General features: G+C 38.6%; 1 protein-coding gene across 3 annotated transcripts; it reads right to left on the reverse strand.

Moving 5' to 3' along the window:
- Positions 1–12: 12 nt before the first annotated feature.
- On the reverse strand, positions 13–23,654 carry LOC136772613 (uncharacterized). 3 transcript variants are annotated; one of them, XM_066725704.1, is made up of 2 exons: positions 17,886–23,654; positions 13–17,741 (listed from the first exon to the last, which is right to left on the reverse strand). In XM_066725704.1, exon 2 carries the CDS (start codon positions 1,836–1,838, stop codon positions 57–59), a length of 1,782 nt encoding a protein of 593 aa, XP_066581801.1. In that variant the 5' UTR covers positions 1,839–17,741; positions 17,886–23,654; the 3' UTR covers positions 13–56. The 3 variants fall into 3 exon arrangements, with proteins under 3 accessions (XP_066581801.1, XP_066581799.1, XP_066581800.1); XM_066725702.1 differs by having other exon boundaries at positions 13–15,922; positions 17,543–23,654; XM_066725703.1 differs by having other exon boundaries at positions 13–17,365; positions 17,543–23,654.
- Position 23,655: the final 1 nt, after the last annotated feature.

Raw genomic sequence — 23,655 nt, forward strand, 5'->3', positions numbered from 1 at the left:
ACGCGTTTGAAGTTTTGAAAAAGTTTGACACATAGTAAAATTCTTTATTCTTTAACTTACACTGAATCATCTATTCCAGGGCCATACAGTAAACCCTCAATTTCTTTGGCAGACTCCAAAACATCGATTTGGTGCTGTCTTCGAGCTATTCTTCCATCTCGAGTCGCTTCCTGCGCTCTATGGTCAGATATCGCGACACGCTCTTCATCCTCTTTTTGGGCATATTCATGTGCGCTCGGTCCAATACACACACCCATTGCATACATAAAATATAATAAAGATGAAGTACCCTCATTGAATATACCAGCCGCGACATTAGCTGCTATTTCAACGATTTTTGATCCGCAGGGAATGATTTTTGGTGAAATTTTCCAAATAAGCTGATTATAACTTTCGTTGTTATTTTGATTAAATCCACCGACACATCTTTCCAATAATTTTTCATTGCTAAGATCTGTATAAATTGGACGAATAGCTTCGATTACATCAGCAGGTAACGGTTCATAATCGTGGTGAAATGCAGCTAATTCATTTGAAGCTGCTGCTCGCTGCCAAGAGCACCAAGAGTCCGGTCCGATCGGGCAATTCTCGTGCAAAGGATTGTCATCGGTTGAGCAATAATGATGAAATGTAGCCCATATAGCATTATGCATTTTCTCAACAGAATCACAATTTCTTCTTATTGCCAAACCATAATAGACTGTGAGTTTGTCAATCATCTTGCCAGTAAGTCGACCTTTGCCACCAAGAGTTTTTCGTTGAACCTTTTTCTTGCCTTTGACAACGGTATCCACATATTTCTTAACAACTTCTCGAAGTCGCGTGCCCATTCGCTTCTGTACATGCCCAATGCACTCTTTTTTACAAATCTCTACAGATTCATATGGTGCAGCTTTTAATATCCCGGAGTATGTTTTGGAGTCACCGTCACCGATGTAGTTTTTATACATGATTCCAAAACTTTTCATTGAACGCTTGAACATTTCAATTATAGCATCCACCTCCATTTTTCCGGAAGAACCTGAATGATTGGCGGAACAACTTTTTTTGTGGTTTTCATACCAATCCTGATAATCTTCAGTATGCAATTTTTTATTCCAAACTTCGCACTGTTTGCAATACGAACTTTTCACACAAACATCCAATATTTTTCCGGAATAATAGCCAATCAATGATGCAACACCGTATAAAGAGCTAAATCCTCGTTTTTTCCAAGTTCCATCGCCAGATACAGTGAGTTCTGTTGAATGAGCTTCGCCTTGATTTGCAGATGTGAACTGTTTTTCTTCAGTACGAGCATTATCTAAAAGCTTATCGGTGGCAATTTGTACACAACCATGTATATTTTTCAGAATCATGTCATATGTACTCTGAGTTAAAAAAGCGGGCATGTCCATTAGACCACAAAACTTTTTTGCACCTTTCAGTCCTAATCCGAGTATTCTCATTACAAAAATAAAACGTCTATTTATTGCATATGAATGCCCAATAAACGGACAAGAATTGATAGTACGCGTTGCACATTCGTCGCACAGCAAAACAATCTTAAAACCAAGACCACGTTCAGATGAAGTTTGGAATTTTATATCTCCACCACAAGATTTGCATTTTACATATTCAGAAATTGCCGCAAAAACCGTGATAAAGTTCAAAATCCTGTATTCGACAGTTGCATCTCGAGGCACAATAACAGAATCTTGATTTGTTATTTTTTTCGCAGATGCACTAAAACTACCTTCGTTGGTTTCAGATGTTTTTGGATTAAAAACATGTCTTCTCTTTTTGTTTCTACCTTTATGTGCACTTGTAGATTTCCGCTTATCCCTATTTACTTTCATTTTAACACACACCAATCAAAAGCTAACTAAAATAAGTATGACAGAAGTGCTGTGAGTAGCAAACAGTTCTACAATATTTGTCAGCTGTGGGACGAAAACCGTTAAATCTAGCTGACAGATATAAGCAGGACAATAATATAAAATCAAATAATGTATAGATATACAAAACAAACATTCATATAAGGACCAACGGTCCAGGTAAACAGCTACCGATCGGGTCATTGCCCTACATGCGTGCCGCTACCTATGATCGCGCAGACGCATCTTCACAAATATACTTATAACTCAAAAGATATTGTTTGGATCGACTTGAAATTTTCTGTGTTCATTCTTGAATTATAGTACATTACGAAAATGAAATAAAAAAAAAATCGATTTTTTGAAAATTCTAACTAGATATAACCCCTTAAAGCGCCAGTATTTCTGATCTCGCGGATTTTTCGATCGATTTCCACCAAACGCAATTGAAGTACGCCATTTTCTCTCGACGTTACCTGATTCGCAAAATCTCAAGCGTTCAAGCACTATTATCATTATCGCTGCTGCTATAACTATTAACTATTAAAGAATTATTACTATTATTACCGCAACTATACTGTACTAACGCTGCTACTATCATGTTACTATTGTATTGCCGTTCGCTCTACCGATATTATTACTATTATTATTATTAGTAAAATTATATTTATTAGGATAGCAATTATTATTACGATTATCATTACGGTTTTTATTATCCTAATTATTACTATTATGATGATCATTATTATTATCATTATCAAGACTCTGAAACACAAGAGGATTAGAAAGCAATTGTGTAAGAAATTTGCGCGGGAAAAAATTGCCAAAAGCCAGCATATGCAGCCAAAGTATTGAATATATAGATGAAAAATGCGTGATAAGTTTTGCTCACATTGTATAATTTCGGTTCTTTGTTGATAATTTGCGAGCACGTTATTCGCAGTCGCTCGTTAGATTCTCGTGGGGGGTTAGCGCTAAAAGATGGCGGCGTTTGCGCGTGCTCGTTAAAGTGGCCTATTTTTAATGTTCTTTAATGATATATATTTCGCTATGGTTTATCGTTAATCGTTCACTTTTTGTGTTTACGGCGAATGCAATAAAAAGCTCGACGAAGAATTGGTCGGAGAGTTGGGCGTCGGAGAAAACGCGAGGTGAGAGGCCGATAAGGTAGGGAGCGACGATAATGAAGATCGAGATGCAAAAGAAATCGGGTGGATAATTCAGTGTTCAAAGCTAGTATTACAATAAGGACTCGTGTGTGAGACGTTCATAGCTCTTAAAGATGTATGTAAGAGTATTTATTTCAACGCGACGCTAATCTCTGGCATAAGTGGTGTATACATACGTCCGGTGTATGGTTGAATAAGCACAAGTACGCAACTTTCCTCTCCATCATGGTGGACTCAGCACTGGGTCTACAGGGGGGAATCATTATCAATCAAACGGCGCGAAGCAAATGTTTATAAAGATAAAAATTAATATATATCGACACACACAAATATATTAATCAAAGTAACAAAAGAATCGTCCAAGCTAGTAGAGTCCTATTCGGTGATTGGATGGACGTATCAATCAAATAGAAAGTAGACCCATGCTCGTCGACCGGAAGAGGATTCACGCTCAAGTACCGATAGCCAGTTTAATGTGCTTTAACGAACCATAAGCTTTCTCTCTCTTTCTCTTTCTCTCTCTCTCTCTCTCTCTCTCTCTCTCCTAGTCAGGAAAACATTCGCAAAAACAGCGAATTAAGACAAAATAATCAGAGCTAAATTCTTCGGCAGATCCATGCAGATCTGTTTTCTCACTCGCGAAGTAATTTAAAATACATTAAGACATTAACGTGGCTAAAGGTAGTGCGCACTCATGCGAATTAACTGCGAAGATTTGCATTGAACGATGGAGAGTTAAGGGAACGTGAGATTGATATTTGTTAGGTCGTAAGTGTACAAATTGGCTGATTCTCATTGGTGCGCGATAATTAAGACTTAATATGGAGGAAGGGCACAAAGTATAAGCTATATAAATAGTCGGCCAACGCTCCGCTGGCCTTTAGACAGTGTTTTCATAATTATGGCTCGATGAAACTCCGTTAGGAAGTCGTCGACTCGTTTCCGGCTTCAAGGGGGTACCAGGCGATGATTGCTATTATTATTACTATTATTATTATAATACCGTCGTTAATTAATGGCGATCCTCCACCGCGTCTTCTCCTTCGGAGAGACGGGAGAGGCGCGACGATTGTTTCGATCGAGAGGGACTCGATATTTTCGAACGAATTCAGCTTGCTGGTCCAGCAAAGCTAGCAGGGCAACCTTACGCGGGGAAATCATTGACGAGGAACCGATACTTTACCTGATAATTCGATAATCATAATTCGCGCGTTACGATGGTGGAGCAATGACAATGAGAAAGTAAACTTAACGATCGCGCGAGATCAAGTTTTTAACCTGAACGGACTGAAAACCGAGGCATTAGTAGTTGATTTTTATTCGTAGAGCGATAACACAGCATATTTTATTAAACGCGAACCGTTTCTAATAAAGTAACTCTTGATCTCAGATTTCCCGTATGAAATTGGGCGTTGATGGAGCGTCGTCCAGTGGCAAAGGATATCGTCCGACTAAACAACGTATACTTTTTTCCCTAAGAAGAGAAAAATCGAGTGTGTAGAATCGAGCGTACGAGGATCGAGAGCCACGAGCTTTGGGCCGTCGAGCCGTGGTGCGTTTGCGCGTCGAGTCACTCTGGTGAAAGTATATTTTTTATCCTGGAAGAATCTGCGTGGAAATTGCACGGCGTGCATGGCGACGCAGAAGAGTTTCTGGTCGAAGCGACCATCCAGCAAGAGAAATTGGCCAAAGGCGAGGAAAATTATTCTTCTGATCCAAACCGACACGAATTTCCGGTGTAACGCAAGCAAGTACCGGATCAAGCCAGACATTCCCAGGAAGAAGCCTGAGTCCGAGGAAGACCGCGGTAGCAATATTTCCAAGTTCCTCTTTAGCACTAGTCACGTGATCGATCCAGTCGTATCTAATCACCCCACACACTCGAATTCGCCAGAAATCTTCGCGCACTTGAGACACGAGACCACCCCACCAATCATCGCTCATCCTCTCTAAAGTTCATTTCGATAAAAGTGTGCAACGCGATCGTTCGTCCACCGGAAATTGCGTGCGCCGTGCGCGCCTCTCGTTTCGAAGCGAATTTCATTTAGCACCGAAAAGACGAGTACGAGAAAAATTGCTGGATGGCGTTCAGACTGGAACTTGACGATTCCTGTAGCGAATTGTTGCTTTTCTTTTTAGGATAAAATAGAGCTTGGAGAATTCTCGATAGGATTTTTAGCCAAATGTGATAATTCCAGTTTAAACCAGGGAACGGATCTCTCTATCCGGCTAGCTGAGGAAAATGACCCGGAAACTACGAAATTTTCGACGTGTCCGATCTTCCATGACGCAACCATGACAGCAATAAAGATTATGAAAATCGAGTAATATCTTGCTTGGAGACTTTCGAACGAAAGGAACAATTACCTCATTCTCGATTCCGTCGAACGATGCGACGTTCGAGGTATCGCACTGGCAGTTGATAATTATCCTTGAACCTGACTCAGGACAATTTTTGAAGAAGGAAAGACAAAGCAGCAGAGAACTATCGCCTTTCACGTGCAATAAACGATGCTTATACTCTCGCTGAAAATCGCGATGGACTGTGTAGAAGAATCGGAGAAGCGATCAAAACAACCAGCGTTTCTAATGGATACTCATTCCAAGCTAAAAATCTCAAAGAGGAATAAACGAATAACACCTAACGAGGGATCAATCTAACATGGAAATATCATCGCGTACATATTTTTACAAGTTATTCCGAATCGGGAATGGCTGTCAGGTTGAGGAACGGACCACGCAAAGTGGTAAATTTATTTGGCAATTAAAAGCAATTTCAGGCTTGTTGAAAAAAAGATAAACTAATGAGAATCTAGCTTCGAAAAGATAGGAACCATGGCGAAAGACAACATTCGATCGTTGTGCAAAGTTTTGATGGGGAAGGGACAAAATTTGGAAAAGAATGACAAAGGCAATGACGAAGCTGGCAAGGCTCGTAGGACATTCATTTAAGGCTATTTAAGTGTAACGAACGAAGCAAAACTGTAACCTTAGGTCCTAGAGAGTCTAGTTCTTATAGTCTTAAATGTAACGAGAAATATTGTTAATAAGGGGTCTTTAAACGAACGTAGGACGTCCTTTTTTCGGGGGACTCTCTATCGCGACCTTGAGATCCACCAAAGACTCGTTCAAGGGCTCGCATTGGGCTCCCGAGGGTAACGGAAATCAATGGAAAACTTTGGAACTCGCACAAACGCTCTCTCATCCTGGAAACAAGGATGGACAAAAATCCTCTCAAAGTCTTCTGCGCGTATAGGAGCCAATTTGGGTCCTGGATGGGATTTGGTTGGAATGTCAAGGTCGTTGCGATGGGGTCAAGGTGGAAGACTGGCATGGACGCGAAAAGCTTAAAATAAAATCAATTCTTCCATTAAATGGGTATTTCATTGGCGAGAGGGAATTTTGTGTGATCGACGAACCCAGCTGCTCTGATATACGCTTAATTGTGTTGCCAATCGTATTATTAGTTAACTTAATTAATTCCCCCTACCCCGTTTATTCATATAATGATCCTTGCGACGGAATTCTTCTACATTTCGTATTATTACGATCGTTGTTCTATATACATGTTTATAATACATATAGATATAAACAAATAAAAAAAAAATATATATATATATATATATAAAAACATATATATATTATATAGATGTATTATATCTATACATTAAACAAAAACAAAAAGCGCATATAAAGGTATATTTGTACATATTGGTTTTTTCTCTAACGAAAGAAAAACTATATCCCTTTCGCGCGTTAAGATTAAAAAACAGTTTCCAGCCGAGGTTTTCACCCTCGATGTGAATCTGATAAAAAAAGCTTATTGATTCTCAAGGAAAACAAAAGGAAAGTCAAAGGGGCAGTCGTTTGTTTTTTAAACGCGGAATAAGGTTAGAGATAATTCGGCAAAATTCTGGTTATCGCGATTCGTGGTTATATATATGTATAGGTATATAGGGAAAGGGGAACGGGGAGCGGGGTGGAGTTCCGGTTGGAGGGTGAAAAAAGGTGTGGAAAAAACATAATTTCGCTCCACATATCCTCGAGAAGATGCTCGGGGTGCGTCGAGTTCTTCCAATCGAGTATATATGTATATATACTTGTATATATACCATATATATATCAAATCGAATATATCGCGATCGAGCCTCGAGATCCGATCGAATTATCACTCTCAATATCTTCCGATCCGCGGATCAACTATCAAATTCACCTTTTTCCATCCGAGACCAATCGGATACGCTCTTTCCTCGTTCACCGTTATTATACCCTGGAAAGAGAGAGAGGGAGAGAGAGAGAGAGAGAGCTAGCGCACCGTGGACAAATTTTCCACTCCACAATTCCAGCGGAGATTACGCTTCGATCCGATTTTTGGTCCTTAAGAATGATGAGATTTGTATGAGAACGCCGCGATTTTCCACGAAGATCGTGAAACTACCGTTCTGTAAAATTGTTCTCGTTGTGCTTTGCGGAAGATTCTAGTGGGAATGGAGCGAGGGATGCTGTGGTGGGGGGAGGGAGAGAGGGTTCTATTTCTGAGAGAGAGAGAGAGAGAGAGAGAACAAAAGGACTGCCTGTCAGCTCCGGCCAGTAGAGAGTTAAAACTCTGAACTAATAATAGTGAAACGAGCCTTAACCGAAGAAGGATGCAGGAAGAATAACAAAAAAAAGATTCAAAAAAATGTTAAGTAAATAACGTGAAACGCGAAAATTCCATGTTTTCAGTGCCTAATTGATGAACGATAGTCTGTAAAATCTTTCCAAGTCGAGGTAAATCAGTTTACGAGCGCGCGTGACTTTTTGCTTTCGGTGTATTCGAGGGGAAGTGTGAGGAGAGGAGTGCGGAGAAATGTTGAAGCTTCCCCTCTCCCCTGCCGCTCGTTTTCGTGCCAGAGAGAGAGAGAGAGAGAGAGAGAGAGAGAGAGAGAGAGAGAGAGCGCTGCGAGGATCGATCGTTGTGTAGAAATTGATTCTTAAGACTATGTCAAATTTTTCCGTACTTAATTCGAAATTAACAGATTCGTTGGGTCAAGCGAGATATATAAGTATCTAGTTGGAAATAGAGTGCAACAACTTTGAGATGAACGGCACGTTTAAACGAGTGGGGAGGGGGGGGGGGGGAGGTGAAGTTTGCCGTGTGTAAAGAGAACCTGCCTCAGTATATTTCTAGTCGTAAGACTCGCGCACGGAAGACAACTTTGCGTGTGGATACTGTCTAATTAACGTAGGTATTTTAGATCGACAAGTGACCTTAAGATTCCCCGCCTCTCAACCCCTGTTGAACGAGTCCTGCCAAAAGCTTTGCCTCTGCGAATCGCAAGAAACTTTTCCACGCTCGCCAAAAGAATTGATCGATTTCGCCACTCAAGTTCCTCCTCACTGCGTAAACCGCAAAACTTTCGCAGCCATTTCCCGTTAGTGTTGACGCGCGCCGATTAAGCTCAACTCTATACAGATAACACTTGGAGGAGAATGGGGAAAGTGAGAAAATAGAGTTGGTTTCACACCATGGTAAAAAACGAACGAAAGAGGAAATATGGTGGCTTCCACCGATCCACCAGTAAAATGAAAAATCGATTTATATTCGTCGAGTGCTCTACAGTTATCTTTAACTTTTCCAAAAGAAGAATAGCCAGAAGTAAAAGCAAAAACATACACACACGCGGTAAGATCAAATCGCACGATCAAAGTTCGAATATAAGTTTGTGACTCTAGCGCGCACAGCCTAGTATTAATCCAAGGTGCTCAGAATATTGAAAAAACAAAGCGTTCCACGAGGAGTCAAGTCCGAAGTACGTAAATCAGGTACAGTTGAAAAAAGAAAGGGAGAGACGCGAAAAAGAAGGAAGGAGAAAGAAATGTTGAACGGAGAAAAATGCGATGTAGGGCCGAGTGACTAGACTCGTGTGTGTGGTGCATCGCTGAACTATTACAATATCCACAGGAGAAAAGCAAAGAAAGTGAAATGTATAAGCGTGCCGAAAATTATTGAGAAAGATGCGTGGCACCAGAAGGATAATAATAATGATGATGATACCGGTGTTCTTTACGCTCTGAAACCAATCTGTGAAATGCCAACATCCCTTTCAAGTACACGAATACATTTCAGTTGAGACAATGTTGTACGATACATATAAATATATATGAATATATAGACGGATTAAGAATAAGTAAATGATTTAAGAAATTTAAATAAATCTATATATTATATATATTATATACAGATAACGATAATATAAATATATATTTAACCGATGACACACGATATAAATGAATATATATGGATTTACGAATATATGGACATATGAATATAAATATTATATTATTATTATTATTATATTAATATTATTATTATATTAATATTATTATTACGATTATTATTATTATTATTATCATTATTATCAATGAATATTATTGTGAGTATATTATTATGCCAATTACATAAACGCGAGTATTACAGAAAACTAGTAAAAGCACCGTAAGGCAGGAATCACTGATTAGGGTCTCTATATAATTATACATGCATAAAATAAATATATATAAATATATATATATATATATATATACATAAATATATATATTATAATAATTAATTGTACACTGTGTTGTGAGCATTAGTTTATATTTCTCTCTTATCGTAGCAAATTAATTAGGTTTTTAACGATGTGTTAGGTTAGAAAGCGCGCGAGCGCACTTGCGCTTTGACACACACGCAGAGGTCACACGTACATGAGATAAGGAAATAGGAGGGGGTTTGGGGATCTGGAAAATGAATCGGGACGATCGAGGACGATTGCGGGGCGCGGGAAAAAATGTGGACGTTCCGTTGAAGGAGGGACTGGTGCGTGACGCACTAACCGATGCCAAGTAATCGAGCTGTGAGGACTTTAAATAATTAGAGCGCAAAGTTGGTTCACGCATACGTTCCAAAATACGTGCGTCGTTGTCCCGAGATTCAACGGCAACGGGAGCGTCGAATCTGACCGAGCTTCGTCGAGGATGCGCTTTATACTTCCCTTTTTTTCTCTCTCTTCTTGTTTTTACACACCCCGGATCGATAATATCGGCGATCCGACCGAAAAGAGGACGGGAAGGATTTTCTCGTGCATCGGTATCCCTTTTCTCGTACGTTTGTATCAGTATTAATCGATGCACGCGAAAAGAATTTCCGCGGCTGCCGAATCTCACCCGTTGGGATCAGACTCTTGATCCGGATGGAAGCCTCGGTCAGGGATCGTGCTCGACGATCGAGCAGCATCGAAAATGTTTGGTAAATCGCTGGAAAAACCCCGCTCTTCGAGATCCGAGCGGCAGACTCTGTTCTAAAAGCGTTTAAGGAAAACGAGAATCGGTAATTGGGTTTTAAGCTAGTAACGTACACGCGAATGACTCGCGGAGCGGAAATATCCGTCGATTGGAAATCGAACGCCGAGATATTTCTGGTCGGCTGGGTAAAAGTCTCCGAAACGTAGCTGGGATCCCTCGCGCAAGAGTACATCATCTCCAGCTAGGCGCATTCATGATGGAATTGTTCCGAGTGATCGGCGAGAGATACGAGGAACATCCTCGTAACGTACCTTGTAGATGCGCGAATGCTCATATCCCATTAAGGTGGACCTTAAATTTAAGACTGTCTTAAAGCCATAGAACTGATATTAAATCGATCTATTTGAGTTAATGCAAAAAATTAAGTACGGCCGACGTAAGGGGAAAGGGTGAAACGATTTTTGTGGCAAGTATAGGAGGAAAGGAACACAGACCAACAAGTAAACAAAAAAATAAGAAAAAGAAAAAAAAAGAGAAAAAAGTAGGAATGAGAATGAACTTGAGAGGATAATGGTTAGGTGTATACGCATGGGGAGTTGGAATAGGAGGGGGAATATTTTTCCTTATATACATATATATATATATTATTTATTCACACGTAGATTTTGGTGAGGGTACTTTTCGTTTAGTTGATTAGTATTTAACGTTTAAGTCGACGCACAGTGCTGCGACTAGCTGCTTTTTCCTCGCGCTTCTTCCGCTTCCTCGCATTCCTCGCGAGTGCCTCGTCTCGTATCGGGCAAAATATCTTTGGCAGAGCCAATTTGAGCAAGCAAGCAAGATTGAAAAAAGCCAAGTGTCCAGCGGTTCTGTTGTTTGATTCGGAACGAGCAGGGAAGCGATCGAACTAGCCTCTCTCGTCTTTTAATAAAACGATCTTTCGTGCAATCCTAGTGTTAATCGTTAGTTTTAAGCTTTTTGCTTAGGCGATGCATTCTTTCTATCTCCATTGCAAAGCTTCCCGTGCCATTGTTAGGAGAGAGAGAGAGAGAGAGAGAGAGAAGAGTAGGGAGTGGGGGGTGTGAAGGTGAATCAAAGTTGGATGGATGGATAAGTGTTGAAAAGGCCCGTTCCAGAAAAATTCAGGTTGTGAAGTTATAATCGACACCGTTGCTATAATAGTCGCATTAATATACGAAATTCGATATTGCAGGAACTGCGCTAGTCTAACGCGAAAAGTACAGGTTGTGCGATACACGTCAGTATTCGAGAGGACTCTTAAGACTATCGTCGTGTTAGGGGGCGGTGAGAAAGAAGCGAAACACGATAGACTGTGGAGGAACCGCTCGCACAACTATACGTATGAACGGTTCCATTCCAAGGCTGAAAGTTGCAGGGTGTATCGGGGATGAGTTCCTCAATTCCGAGATCACACTCGAGAATCAAGAGAATCAACGTTAGCGTCTATTCTTTTCATTCCTCCGTATCGAGAAAGCGATTAGTTACGTATAAAAGCGTGTTTCATATCTGCCTGGTCGTCAGCTAGGGACTATCCTGGATTTCTCCTTTAGGCCGATCTATTGACTTTCGTTCGGATCTCAAAACAACGTTCGAAGCCAGATAGCTGTCCTCTGGGGGGGACACGCGCGAGAGCTTTATTTATTTTTCTCGGCTTCGTCTCTCTCGCACGACGCGCCTCAGTCGATAATATAATACTCTTCTTTGTTTCTCTCACGTATAGCGCCATCTGTCGGGATACAAAACAACTCGAATTCCGCTCTCTAAAGGAAGTCGAGAATCCTTTCGTTTAGCCAAGCCGAGTCCTCCCCGAGACGCGTTTTGCCTCGTTCTCAATTATAATTGTGTTCAGTGTAGATTCAGAGGCGATCATTGCTCAGGAAAACTGACCCTTGGACACATTTAATTCGTATACTAAGTTCTTTTCTTACTCGTCATAGTTTCATCGATATACGTATATATATGGTCTATTATACATATATACGTGTGTGACGTGTAATTCTAAATAAAGTAAGTGCTTCAACATGGTTATGATCCGGTGCCGGAAATCGAGATCTCGAAGACACAGACAAAGACTAACCAACGATATGTATATACGTGTAAGTACTTTTGAGCGTTAGAGTCGATAATCATCCAGAGCTCATTGAATTTCGTACTTTAATTGAGATACTTAATGCACTTGCGCAATTAATTTGTTGGGGCCATTGTAAAAACGGAAAGGAATGTTTACTTAAGAGGGAGAAAGACGAAGATTATCGTGCACTTCCGTATACCACATATTCTATACTTTGTACAAATTATCTTACTTCGCTAACAACGATTGTCTTTCATTCACGGATATTATCGATTTGCTCAAAAGGGACCTTTTCAAATTGTCCGCTCAAAAAATATGGCAGAAAATCTCCATCTTTTCCTAATAAGTTAGCATTTTGATTCTCGATCCTCTTGGACTGAAGAATGAGTAGTTTCTCGGGGGTCTCGACTGTCCGGCATCGAATCTTCTCTCGTCTGACGATCCATATAGGCATAACGCACTTTTCGTGGGAACAGTTGAAAATCGTGAACGGGGTATGGTACGTTCTCCATGAACCTCAATACAAGGCCTTAATATACTTATCAATAGGCATAGAAATATTCGTACTGTTAATGATTAGTCGATTATCCTAACCGTTAATATAATAACAGTGTGTTAATTAAGAGTAATCCCATATAAGTTATATCTTTAGCTGTATGTCATTGTACAAGCTTAAAAATACGTGCGACAGTGAAAAATGTACACACACACACAAACACTATACATACATTTATTCTCTTTCACTCTTCCCTCACACGGCCTCATACGCGTGGTACAAGGAAAATAAGCTTCTTCAATATGTAACGTAACAGTCGCATACTCGCTTCACAGTAGCGCTAATAATAAATAAAAAGTCAACGATATTTTTCCATCGAGAAGACCTGGTATTCACGGAATTGAGTATTACGAACTATCGGCTTTAACGAAACAGCGCCTACAATTGAATAATCAATGCGAAAATTTATCAAATCATTATTTTTATCTCTTCGGTAAATATATTGCATTTTTCTAGAATATGTGTATAGTATAATATTATTCGACAAATGTGTGACAGCATTTTCTATAATTACGGGACAAAAAAGTATTGCTTGGCAAAAAAATGATTAGAGTCATATCAAATCGAACGAATGCTGTCGGTATTAGCCAGGTTCATCGATATAGTACAATAATTTCATATCGTTTATATTTTTTACTGCCTTCGTATGCTAGCCTAGCTTTAATTTCCTAACGTAAATGGTGTGGGGTCGTTCGATTTTTAAGTTTACACTCGCGTAAAATTAACACACACATAAACACATACACTCACATGAAGGGAATACTCACCAGTACACAGTAAAAAAAATACCTAAAGATCCTAAGAATATTAGCAGCGTATTTCGAACTTGTGTGTAGTTTAGTGGTGGAGCATATACATATTATACACTCACACGTACACATTGACTAATCACTATTGAGATAAACAATCATATGCAACTGATATAAAGAGATAAGAAAGCAGAGCAAAAGAAAACAATACCCGCGCAGAGTCCACAAAAAAACCAAGTAGAAAATATGATGGAGGGAGGGGGGGGGTGACCACTATTGCCCACTGGTGGCAGTTATTGGCACTACCAATTGGCAGCCTCATCAGTTTTCTGTAGACCCTAAAGGAGGCATTAGCGGATGGAAATGGCAAGTATTTAAGAAATCTTGGTACTCTTATCCGTGTAGAAAGAGACGGGGAACTAATATTGTATCCATATACTTGAGAATCCTCGGAGGCCATGCTGCCAGGAGACCCAGAGAAATTAGCACAAAATAATAACAATGTGTTTAAGGGAAGTAACGAGACAAGTGTTACGTTTAAAATAGCTATGAAGCAAAATCGACGAATCTGTCAAGTGGTAGGTGTGAAAGCGTATGGAGTGTGCGTGTGAATGTACGTGTATGTTTTGTGGTGTTGCCACGTTGTCTGGTCTGGTTATATTATAAAAGGATAAGAAGATGGAGAGATATTGGATGAGAAAAATCACTAAAAGTGCATTCTTGTGTGTATTACGATGCGGACGCTGCCTGCGCACGTATACGCGTGTATAATTGTAAGTCTGTAAGCGAGTATACATGCGCATATAGCAAAAGTATCGCTTATATTGTATTGTATTAAACAATTTTGCGATTATTGTGTTATTACGAGATGCGGAGACTATACGGGGATCTGTTTGCAGTGATGCGTGCATCGCTGTTGGGCCACGTGACAGCGCGAGCGTTTGCGTGTGTGTGTGTGTATCGCGCGCGCGCGCACGTGGCCTGAATTTCGACGAGGAGAAAAAGAACAGAAAAAAGTAACCTCCTGAAATCAACAGCCTCTTATATATCTAATATTTATTTGGACATATTGTTTGTTGCCTAAGCAAAATGGTGCCATGAATGACGATCGATGACAATCTCTACGAATTATTTCCCGTCCCAACGAGATCCAAAATGGATTTTTCAAAGTCTATGCGCTTCACTTGTGCCGCGAGACGATCGTCGGACCAATATTGGACCCAAAACGCGCACTGGCTCTAGCTTTCTTGTAACAATCCAAAATATGGCGCCATTTTGCTTCCAATTGGACCCTGAGATGTGTTGTTTTGTTTTATGTTTTCGTCTTTCTTTTTTCCTTTCTTCTTTTTTCCAAGGAAAGAGTATCAAGCAGCTGTACCTAAGTAGTGTAACTATACCTATTTCATTATTATGATTATTATCTTTATTAATTATTATTATTATTATTATTATTATTATTATTAATTATTATTATGATTGCTATTGCTATTTTATTATTATTATTATTATTATTATATTATAAATAAAAACAATAAAAATAAGAAAAATCATAACACCAGAATGCAATAACAATGAAAACCCCTATATCGATGTCTCACTGTTATAACATTATACTCACATACGTACGACATATGCTACAAAATAATGTGACAGACACGAGAGAAAATTTATCGAGATATTATCAAACAAGGTGCTGTGGTTGTGTCGTAGGAGATGGATTAATTAATTTCCTTTTCTCGTCTGTATCACTTGTAGTTTTATTAAAAAATAGACTTTATGGAATTCTGCTGCAACGAGCAGAAAAAGACGAGTTCTGCAATAAAAATGACATTGAAAGTATCGTCGCTAAAATTGCTTAATCACAAAAATGCTGTGATGCAATTTTTGAATATCAATTTGTCCGATTAGCAAAATTTAAGATTATTTGGGAATAGAACATTTTTTTGGATCTAGTGATATATACATATTTCAGTTGAGTTGTCTTGTTGAACGTATATAGCAAAATTACATAAGATAGATGTTAAATTATTTATACTTTCGCTTGGTTCGTCGTTCTTGAAATACAATGATACGGTAGTAAAAAAAAGGCATTCGAGATCTCCAGTAGAAGCAAGGCGTGTGTATCCAATAAGGAGCCAGTTGCCTTTGCAGAAAGCTGTGCAATACTGAAAACGATTCTGTGAACGGACTATGGACTATCCTTTCGGGAACGAGCCTCTGTAAGCGGAACAAAACTGAAGCAAAGAAAAAAAAAAGTAAATCAAAAACAATGTCTCAGTTATGTTGAAAAACAATATATTGAATAACTGTAAGTATCGTCGAATCACTACGACACTAATATAATAATATAATGATTAAACCTAGAGAGTAAACAGGAGTAATAACCAAGAAACGTCGCTGAATAACGATAGGTAGAAATGGAGATAGGAGGAGGATAATATATCTTCGGGTAGCCGTACTGTACTCAATTGTATTTTATACACGCGCGATCACGTGCAATCAGGGTCGGTATGGCAGGTATTGGAGCTGCTTTATCGACTGTATCCATAATAATAATAATATAGACGTAAATAGGCAGCAGAACGTTGTTGCCGATTTGTTAAAATTAAAGCCATCGATGTCAGGATTAATAATCGGAAAGTATAACTCTGTATAATATTTAATGAAAAACGAAGAATCCCAATAGAGATAAACAATCGAAGCAAAAATAGCAAGGAGTAAAATTTCTTAAGATAACCTAAGTACAAGTGTTCAAGTAATATTATTTAAAATACTGCTAATGTTATATTCTATTATCGCTATACATAATACATACATAAAAAAATATATATTATATTAAATATTATATCTAATATATCAAGTAAGGTTCGCGTGTGTGATTGAGATTAAGGCTGTTTGTCCCTTGTTTAAAAAAAAATAATAATAAAACAAAAAGACAAAACCTTTTTGAAAAAAGGTAATAATAATGAAGAGCATCGCGAAACTGAGCTCGCTTTATAAAAAAGTTACAACAAAATTAATCGAGTTATTTAAATGAAAAAACAAGAAAACTCTCGGCGAGTCATTTACTATAAGACGATTCTCGTTCTGGAAGTTTCAAAGAATGGATATTTGTGATATTATCGCTAAATGAAGTTATTCGAAAGCTCCGAGCAAAATACGATAACGGCGAGAGACTCGATGAGGTAGAAAAGGTAAAGTACTGCATAAAGAGAGACGTGTTTATTGGTCGATGCTGATTGGCTCGCTCAGCTTTCAAAATAGCGAGCAAGATTGCTTACTAGTATAAACTTGCTTATATCCTCGGCTTCCATTATTTTAATTAAACTAAAAGATATACTAACCGTGGGCCATGCATATAGATTTTGTAACTAATTTCGAATTAATACTTAAGTGTCGAGCAGTTTCTATCTCTAAGCGTAATAATATATAGTTTAGCTATGCTATATTAGTTTTTCTAACCTCACCGCTTCGACCAATTACTAATTTTACGTACATTTAACATACATTTGGAGAATAATTAGCCAAAATCCCTGTCCTTTTTTGCGATCAATTACCAGAAGAATTTATATTTTCCTGTCTTTTACAATAATAAGAGAATCTCAACTGTACATAAGTGATCGGCTGAAACATCAATTTACCCGCACAAACGAATGAGGTACGTACGGAAATTTGGGCTGTAAAATAAAACGAAGATGAATATAAAAGAGAGAAACCAGAGAAGAAAGAGGGGAAGTCGAGAAGATGCAAATAAGCTTAATTTTCCACTGTTTTTATTGATTCACCGCGATAGTGGAATTTTTCTAATTAGAGCAAAAATATCGGGGTTGCGTCTTTTGATAAATGCTACGAACCTCGTCGTTCGTTGGCCGCCTTGTACTGCAAGTGGCTGTTTGCGAAACCCTATCCGACATAATTCGGCTATCGTTTCACTCGTGTCGATAAGAACGTAAAGGACTGCTAATCCAAATGCGTAGGGTTTTAGAACGTGTCCAATGTGTTCCTTAATTCGCGCTGTGAGTCAACGAAATCGTTCTCTGCTGGGTGTCCTGCCTGTTAAAAGTGCTTATTCAAACGACGAATTAACTCTGTGCTGGATACTTGCGAAAAGTTCCCATAATACTCCCTCCTCCTTATTTCCTTAATCTTCCCTTCCCCTATCTCTCTATTCTATCCCTCTAGCTATCGCTTCCTAACCTCGTATAAAATAACGGCTAGAACGTGGCCTTTGTTCGTTATGGTCTCCAGCAAGTGAGATAATTCCTCGTGGAAATGCGCTTTCGAGAGTGTCTTCAAGAATCTTAGCTCCATGGATGTTGTGCAAATCTTATTAATACGATACTATATGACAAAAGCGGATTCTGGCAATTAACGATCATTCGTGTTCTAAACTGTCGAATCGCGACACAGCCTTGACACTCAAAAACAGCGTGGACGGGGCTCGCGAATGCGCAATAATGAGAAAAACGCGTTCGCGTGCGGTGAAAGGACATACGTATGCATAATTAACGCGTATTCGACGTGTAACGGTGTAATATAACCGATACACGCGTATATCTGTCTGTCTTTGTATTTATTACATAAGCGTAAAAGCTGACTCGGTGAAGTCCCATCGTGTTGCACTCTGATTGGTTTGTGTGGAACCATCAGGAAGTCCCATTGGTCCACCGCCATTCAGTTGTGCACCGCAGCGCCATCGCCGAGTCAGCTGATAAACAGGGTGCTTTTTCCTAGAGACGCACCGTAGTTATTTTTAACGATAATATCGACTGTGCATCGTTAACGTAATAGCAGCCACTTTATCTTGCTTATTCTGCATTTCTGTACGGTTTTCGGGTACGCCAGACGGTTACTCTGTTAAGCTAACCTCAAAACAGAGAATCATCGAGTGTCTGCAGTCGAAGCTCGGATAGCAAACTATCGGCTTTAATGGTCCACACAGTTGTAATACCGTTCCAACGATGTTCCATTATTTTCTGCTCTTTTGACATCATATATGGAAACCTTGACGAGAATTCCTTGTTAGCAGGAATTAACGCGTTTGGCAGTTCTGATGAGTAACAAGATCGATGGCAAGAATGGAGAAACAGAAAAAGCTTTATAGCGTGGAGAGCTTTGCGTTACAGTTGGTAGCACAGAAACGCAAAAAATAAAAAAAATAAAAAATAGGGAAGCAAGAAAAACGAGCCTACCCCGTGTCCAGACGTAAGATAACGAGATAAGGTTTAATAACACATATGATCGACATAGATGAAAATATACAACATATATGTTTACACACACTTAAATAAATAAATAAATAAATATATATCTATATACATACATACATATATATCTATATTTTGACGGTAAACATGTAAGACACTTACTGCACGTGTACTAAGATACTGTCTGTGACTTTTCGATATACATTGTACGATAAGCGTGTGCATAAATAATAATAAAAAGTATATTGTTAATTAAGCAGGTGTGCGTGTGTCTGTGCGAAAGTGACAGGGAAATAAATCGCGAGCTGACGAACGTTTCGATACATATATACGTACATACATACTACGCATTACATGGTACCTAAGTGTCTGTTTGTCTACTTAATGTCTGTTTAATCTGTCTGTCTATTATTATTAGAGCGAAAGTGTTATTGAGGCGGAGTAACTCCTTTTTCAGAAAACCAATAAAAACTAACCTCTCTGACGTCGATTCGATCCCAAACGTTTGCACGCAGCCATTTCTTTAAAACAGTCTCTCGCGTACTCTTCCCGGAGAACCGAAAGCAACGAATCTTAAGAGGAGGATGGTGTGCATTGCCGGATACGAAATAGCCGAGTTCTCTGCAGAATTTTTGTGATTAACTTGTGCCACTTGTAACGCGAGACATTTATCCGATTGCTTCTCGCGGTGATGAAATGTTCGGGAAAATTAGAAAATTGGCAAAAACAAAAAAAAATCATTAAAGTAAAATACCAAAAAAATTATGAAGACTACAGAAAGAAATTGATGTGGAACGACAGCGTTACAGCTCTGGTCAGGCCATTAAATATTCTATAAGTAAGGGAAGGGAGATAGAGTAGAAATTCGTTTCCCGTACCTCATTACTAGAGTTGGAGGATTCGAGAGCCAACGAAATAATTTGCCAGGAATATTGAACAAATGTCGAAAAAACAATAGCTTGTGTAGCTCAAACTTAAAGTATCCATCGTAACAGTGTTCTTTGGGCCATCTGCAATAGCCTTATCAAAGAATTTGGCAATCAATCATTTCTAAATACAATTCGTAAGTGTTTGGAGAATCAATGGTTAGTAGGAATACTACTTTTCTTCTGAAAATCATCTAATAAATCGATGACATAAAAGTTAGGTTATGTTGATGAGTGTGAAGCAGGTGCTCGTTTGCTGTTTTATAAGTATCCTTTGGGGTTTCAATATTCTTCGGATAGGAAACCAATCGCTTTCTGCTCAAGAGATTCTTCCATTTGCGATTCTTTTTCAATGAGCCCAGGCTCTTTATCGTCATATCATGGAATTAACCAATCGATTTGTGGAGACCTTACAGTAGCGCTATTTAAAAGGTAACACCTTCGGTAACAAAGGCCAAGTTTATTAACCAAACTCAAAGCTCCAACTTCGACTTAGCAAGTACTTGAGACAAAGACCAAGTTAAGCATTTTATCGAAGGTTGAACTGTAACGCGAGTTGATATCTCAATTAAGACCGAGCTAAGTTCCGCCTACAAAATTTGGCCCTCGGTGAACGTTATTCGCGTGATAAACATCACTTTAAAATTAAGTACCGAAACCTTGTTGCTGCCATTCTATATTCGTGGGTATTTAAATTCTATTTTTTTTTGCGAATAAATCCAATTAAGCAATTTTTTGTGTAGGAGAAGATCCCAACAACGACACTTTTTTATTGCGAATTTATAACACTTGTTTTGATTTGCTTTTTTTTTCAACTTTTGAGAGCATCCTTGTTCAACACGACCATTAATAAGCGTGAATACTTAATCATCCCGAGTTTCACAAGGGCTTATTTCAAACCTCGTTTCTCAAAGTTCTCTATTTCGTTTTATCCACGTATCGTAAAGTTTTTTGAAAAGCAAAAAAGAAAATACGATAATTCGTGAAACTCCGATCGATCAATCACGTTCCAAAGTCGTACCGATCAAAGTGAAAATATCATCGAGATTTCAACCGTGTAACATACTGTGCCTCCATTGTAATATCATTACGCGCAGAATCGAGTAAGAATGTAAAATTTTTTGGTTATAAATGCGAGGCTCTTTGCCTATACTTTAACGTATCGCAATTGGATAGTTGCGACATTCAAGGGACAACCGCGAGGTCCGAAATTCTCATACAGATTATTTTTATAAGTGTAATATACCCGTTACAATAGTAGTGATAGTTTCTGCATTATCGCTTTTGAAAATTTTACTAATTTCCAATCTCTCGTGATTCTCTCCCGAAAGGGCGTCGTAATTTGTAAAACGCGTCTTTCGGGCTGTTTAGTTAGATTTTCACGTGTATACTCGAACAATCCGTCATAATATCCGTTTAAAGGCAGAATAAACGATCGTTTATGTGTGTATTCCCGTGCACTTTGGCGGCGGAAGCACATGGTGCGCCATATCGCGCGTACGTGTTTTCTGCTTCAAATATAAGATGTACACTGCAGTCGAATGTCGATTAACGGTGATTAGAAAGTGTAGGAGGGGGCCGGACTGATGATTAAAACGGTTTCCGGGCCGCACATATAACGAGCATAAGTACAAAATAAATTTGCGAATCAAACAATAATTTTTTTATTAGAGGCTTTTTCCCGTAGGTTAGGTATGTTGTGCTGGAACTTGCACGCTTCGCCGCCAGAGGGCCAGTTCCTTGATCTCTCTCGAAGTCGATATATGCATTCATACATTTTATATGTATTTTCGTTGCCTGCACTTTCCGCGCACGTCTAATGTCTATATCTCTCGTCAGTTGTACGAAATGTGCACAACAAGTGGATTCTCACCACGTTGTTTGCCTCGCTATTTTGTAACACGCACACTTTACATAGCAACGTTGTACAATCCCCATCGAAGATTCTGAGAACATTAAAATCTTTTTCTGTCAATCTAATATAGTTTTCTATGGATCGGAAAGAATCAGACCAATGCTATAGGCTCTCCGATGACCAATCAGTGGAAAGGGCGTTTTCAATTAAATTACTTGCAAAATGTCAAGTCGTGAAAAGTGAAATCGCAATAGTGAAACTATGTTATAATAACTCACGACGCATCGGTCAAACGAGATTTCCCTATTTTCTATGAAAGTGGCCATAGCATAAAGGATGGTTCAATAATCAATTATGGACAACATCACACCTGTAGTTGTAACCTTCTAAAAGCGCCGCGCCGCGACGTATAGCATTTTGTAGTGAAATCAAACAGTTTAGACGTGAGATTTCTCATCTGGAGCATTCGACAGTAAAATATGTTCAAATTCTCAACTCGAGGAAAGATGATTGTGAATTTTCTTGTCGAAGATCCACGCTTAAAGCTCAATTGGTTGGATGACTCGCAAAAGTTGTTTGATTTATCCTTAAGGTTTTTCCCAATTTTTAATTGTGATTGGCTTCCTATTGGGGGGGGGGGGGATTGAACTTTGACATCCCGCGTGAAATTAATCTTAAGAATAATAATTAACCAATTGAGAGTTAAGACAATTAATGAATAAGTTAGGAGGGGGCGCGGATAGCTACAGAAAACGGTAATAATCGGGAATGTGTCGTGTAGGATAAGCGGTGCATGTATATACATTTCTGCGAAAGGGAGACAAAGGTGGGTATAAGGAAACGATTGTCTTTCTATCCAGTAAGCGTGCATGGAGATTAACCCGAGTCGATTATGGTACTTGCCAAGCACGCTTTTGGCCGAGTATCGCCGAAACTTTGCAATATTTTCTCTGTTGACGCGCACGTAGCGAGAATTGTCGATAACGAAAAACGGAAACAATTGATGCAAATTGGGTAAACCAGACGAATATTTTCAACGATCCAATGATATCAGCTTCGTCACCCAGCTTCTGCGATAATCGAGCGTCGCTTTCACCCTCTTCCGCCTCGTTGCAACAATCCTCGGCTAAAACGAAAACTACAAAATAGGGACAAAAATCTGAGACAATGAAGTTTTTTGAAAGGGAATCTCAGTATCCACGGTTATTAGTACTTTCAGTATAGAGTTGATAAAATGACGAGAGGAAGAGTATTTTTTCTAGGAACGTTAGTGGACCAGGCAGCAGGAACATAATATCGCAACAGCATATTTAATACATAATATACCTAAAAAATTAAAAAAAAAAAAAAATACAAAACTAACAGACACACACAGACAAAAACAGTGGGGGATAAGTCGAGGACAATTTTTGCTGAAATATTATTAAAGAATTGATTGAGTTAAATACAATGGATATGTTGAAAGGTGTGGTAGGGTAACTGCGTCGAGAAACTTGAACGATAGTATATAGGTGCGAAAAGTGGCTGTAACCTTTTTATTTGAGACGCGTGAATAGAGAATGGTTGAAAAAGTTTTACGAAAGGAATTAAACAGAAGGGGTTGAAAGAGCGGCATTAACAGAGATAGAGAAACAATATGGAAACGATAATATTATAAGCAACAAGAAGTGCTTTTATGAAATACAATATTATTTATACCATCCTGATGATACATAATATCTCTATATCTATATTATATTATATTATATCATATTATAATATAATATATTTATACTATATTATTTGTATAACATTAAGTTTAAGGTAAGGAGAGAATCGTGTATTATGTAATACAAGGTATAAATAAGTATATTAATATTACAGATATATACATATATATTATATATTATGACCTATTATAACTATGATAATATTATAATATTGTAATAATTAGTAGTACTACATTGTGACTAGTAAAAGCATTAAATAATAAAGGTTAT

Source organism: Prorops nasuta, unplaced genomic scaffold, assembly GCF_024137725.1.
Source record: "Prorops nasuta isolate Cenicafe-Biocafe unplaced genomic scaffold, Cenicafe_Pnas_1.2 PNAS00004, whole genome shotgun sequence".
Taxonomy (NCBI): Eukaryota; Metazoa; Arthropoda; class Insecta; order Hymenoptera; family Bethylidae; genus Prorops; species Prorops nasuta.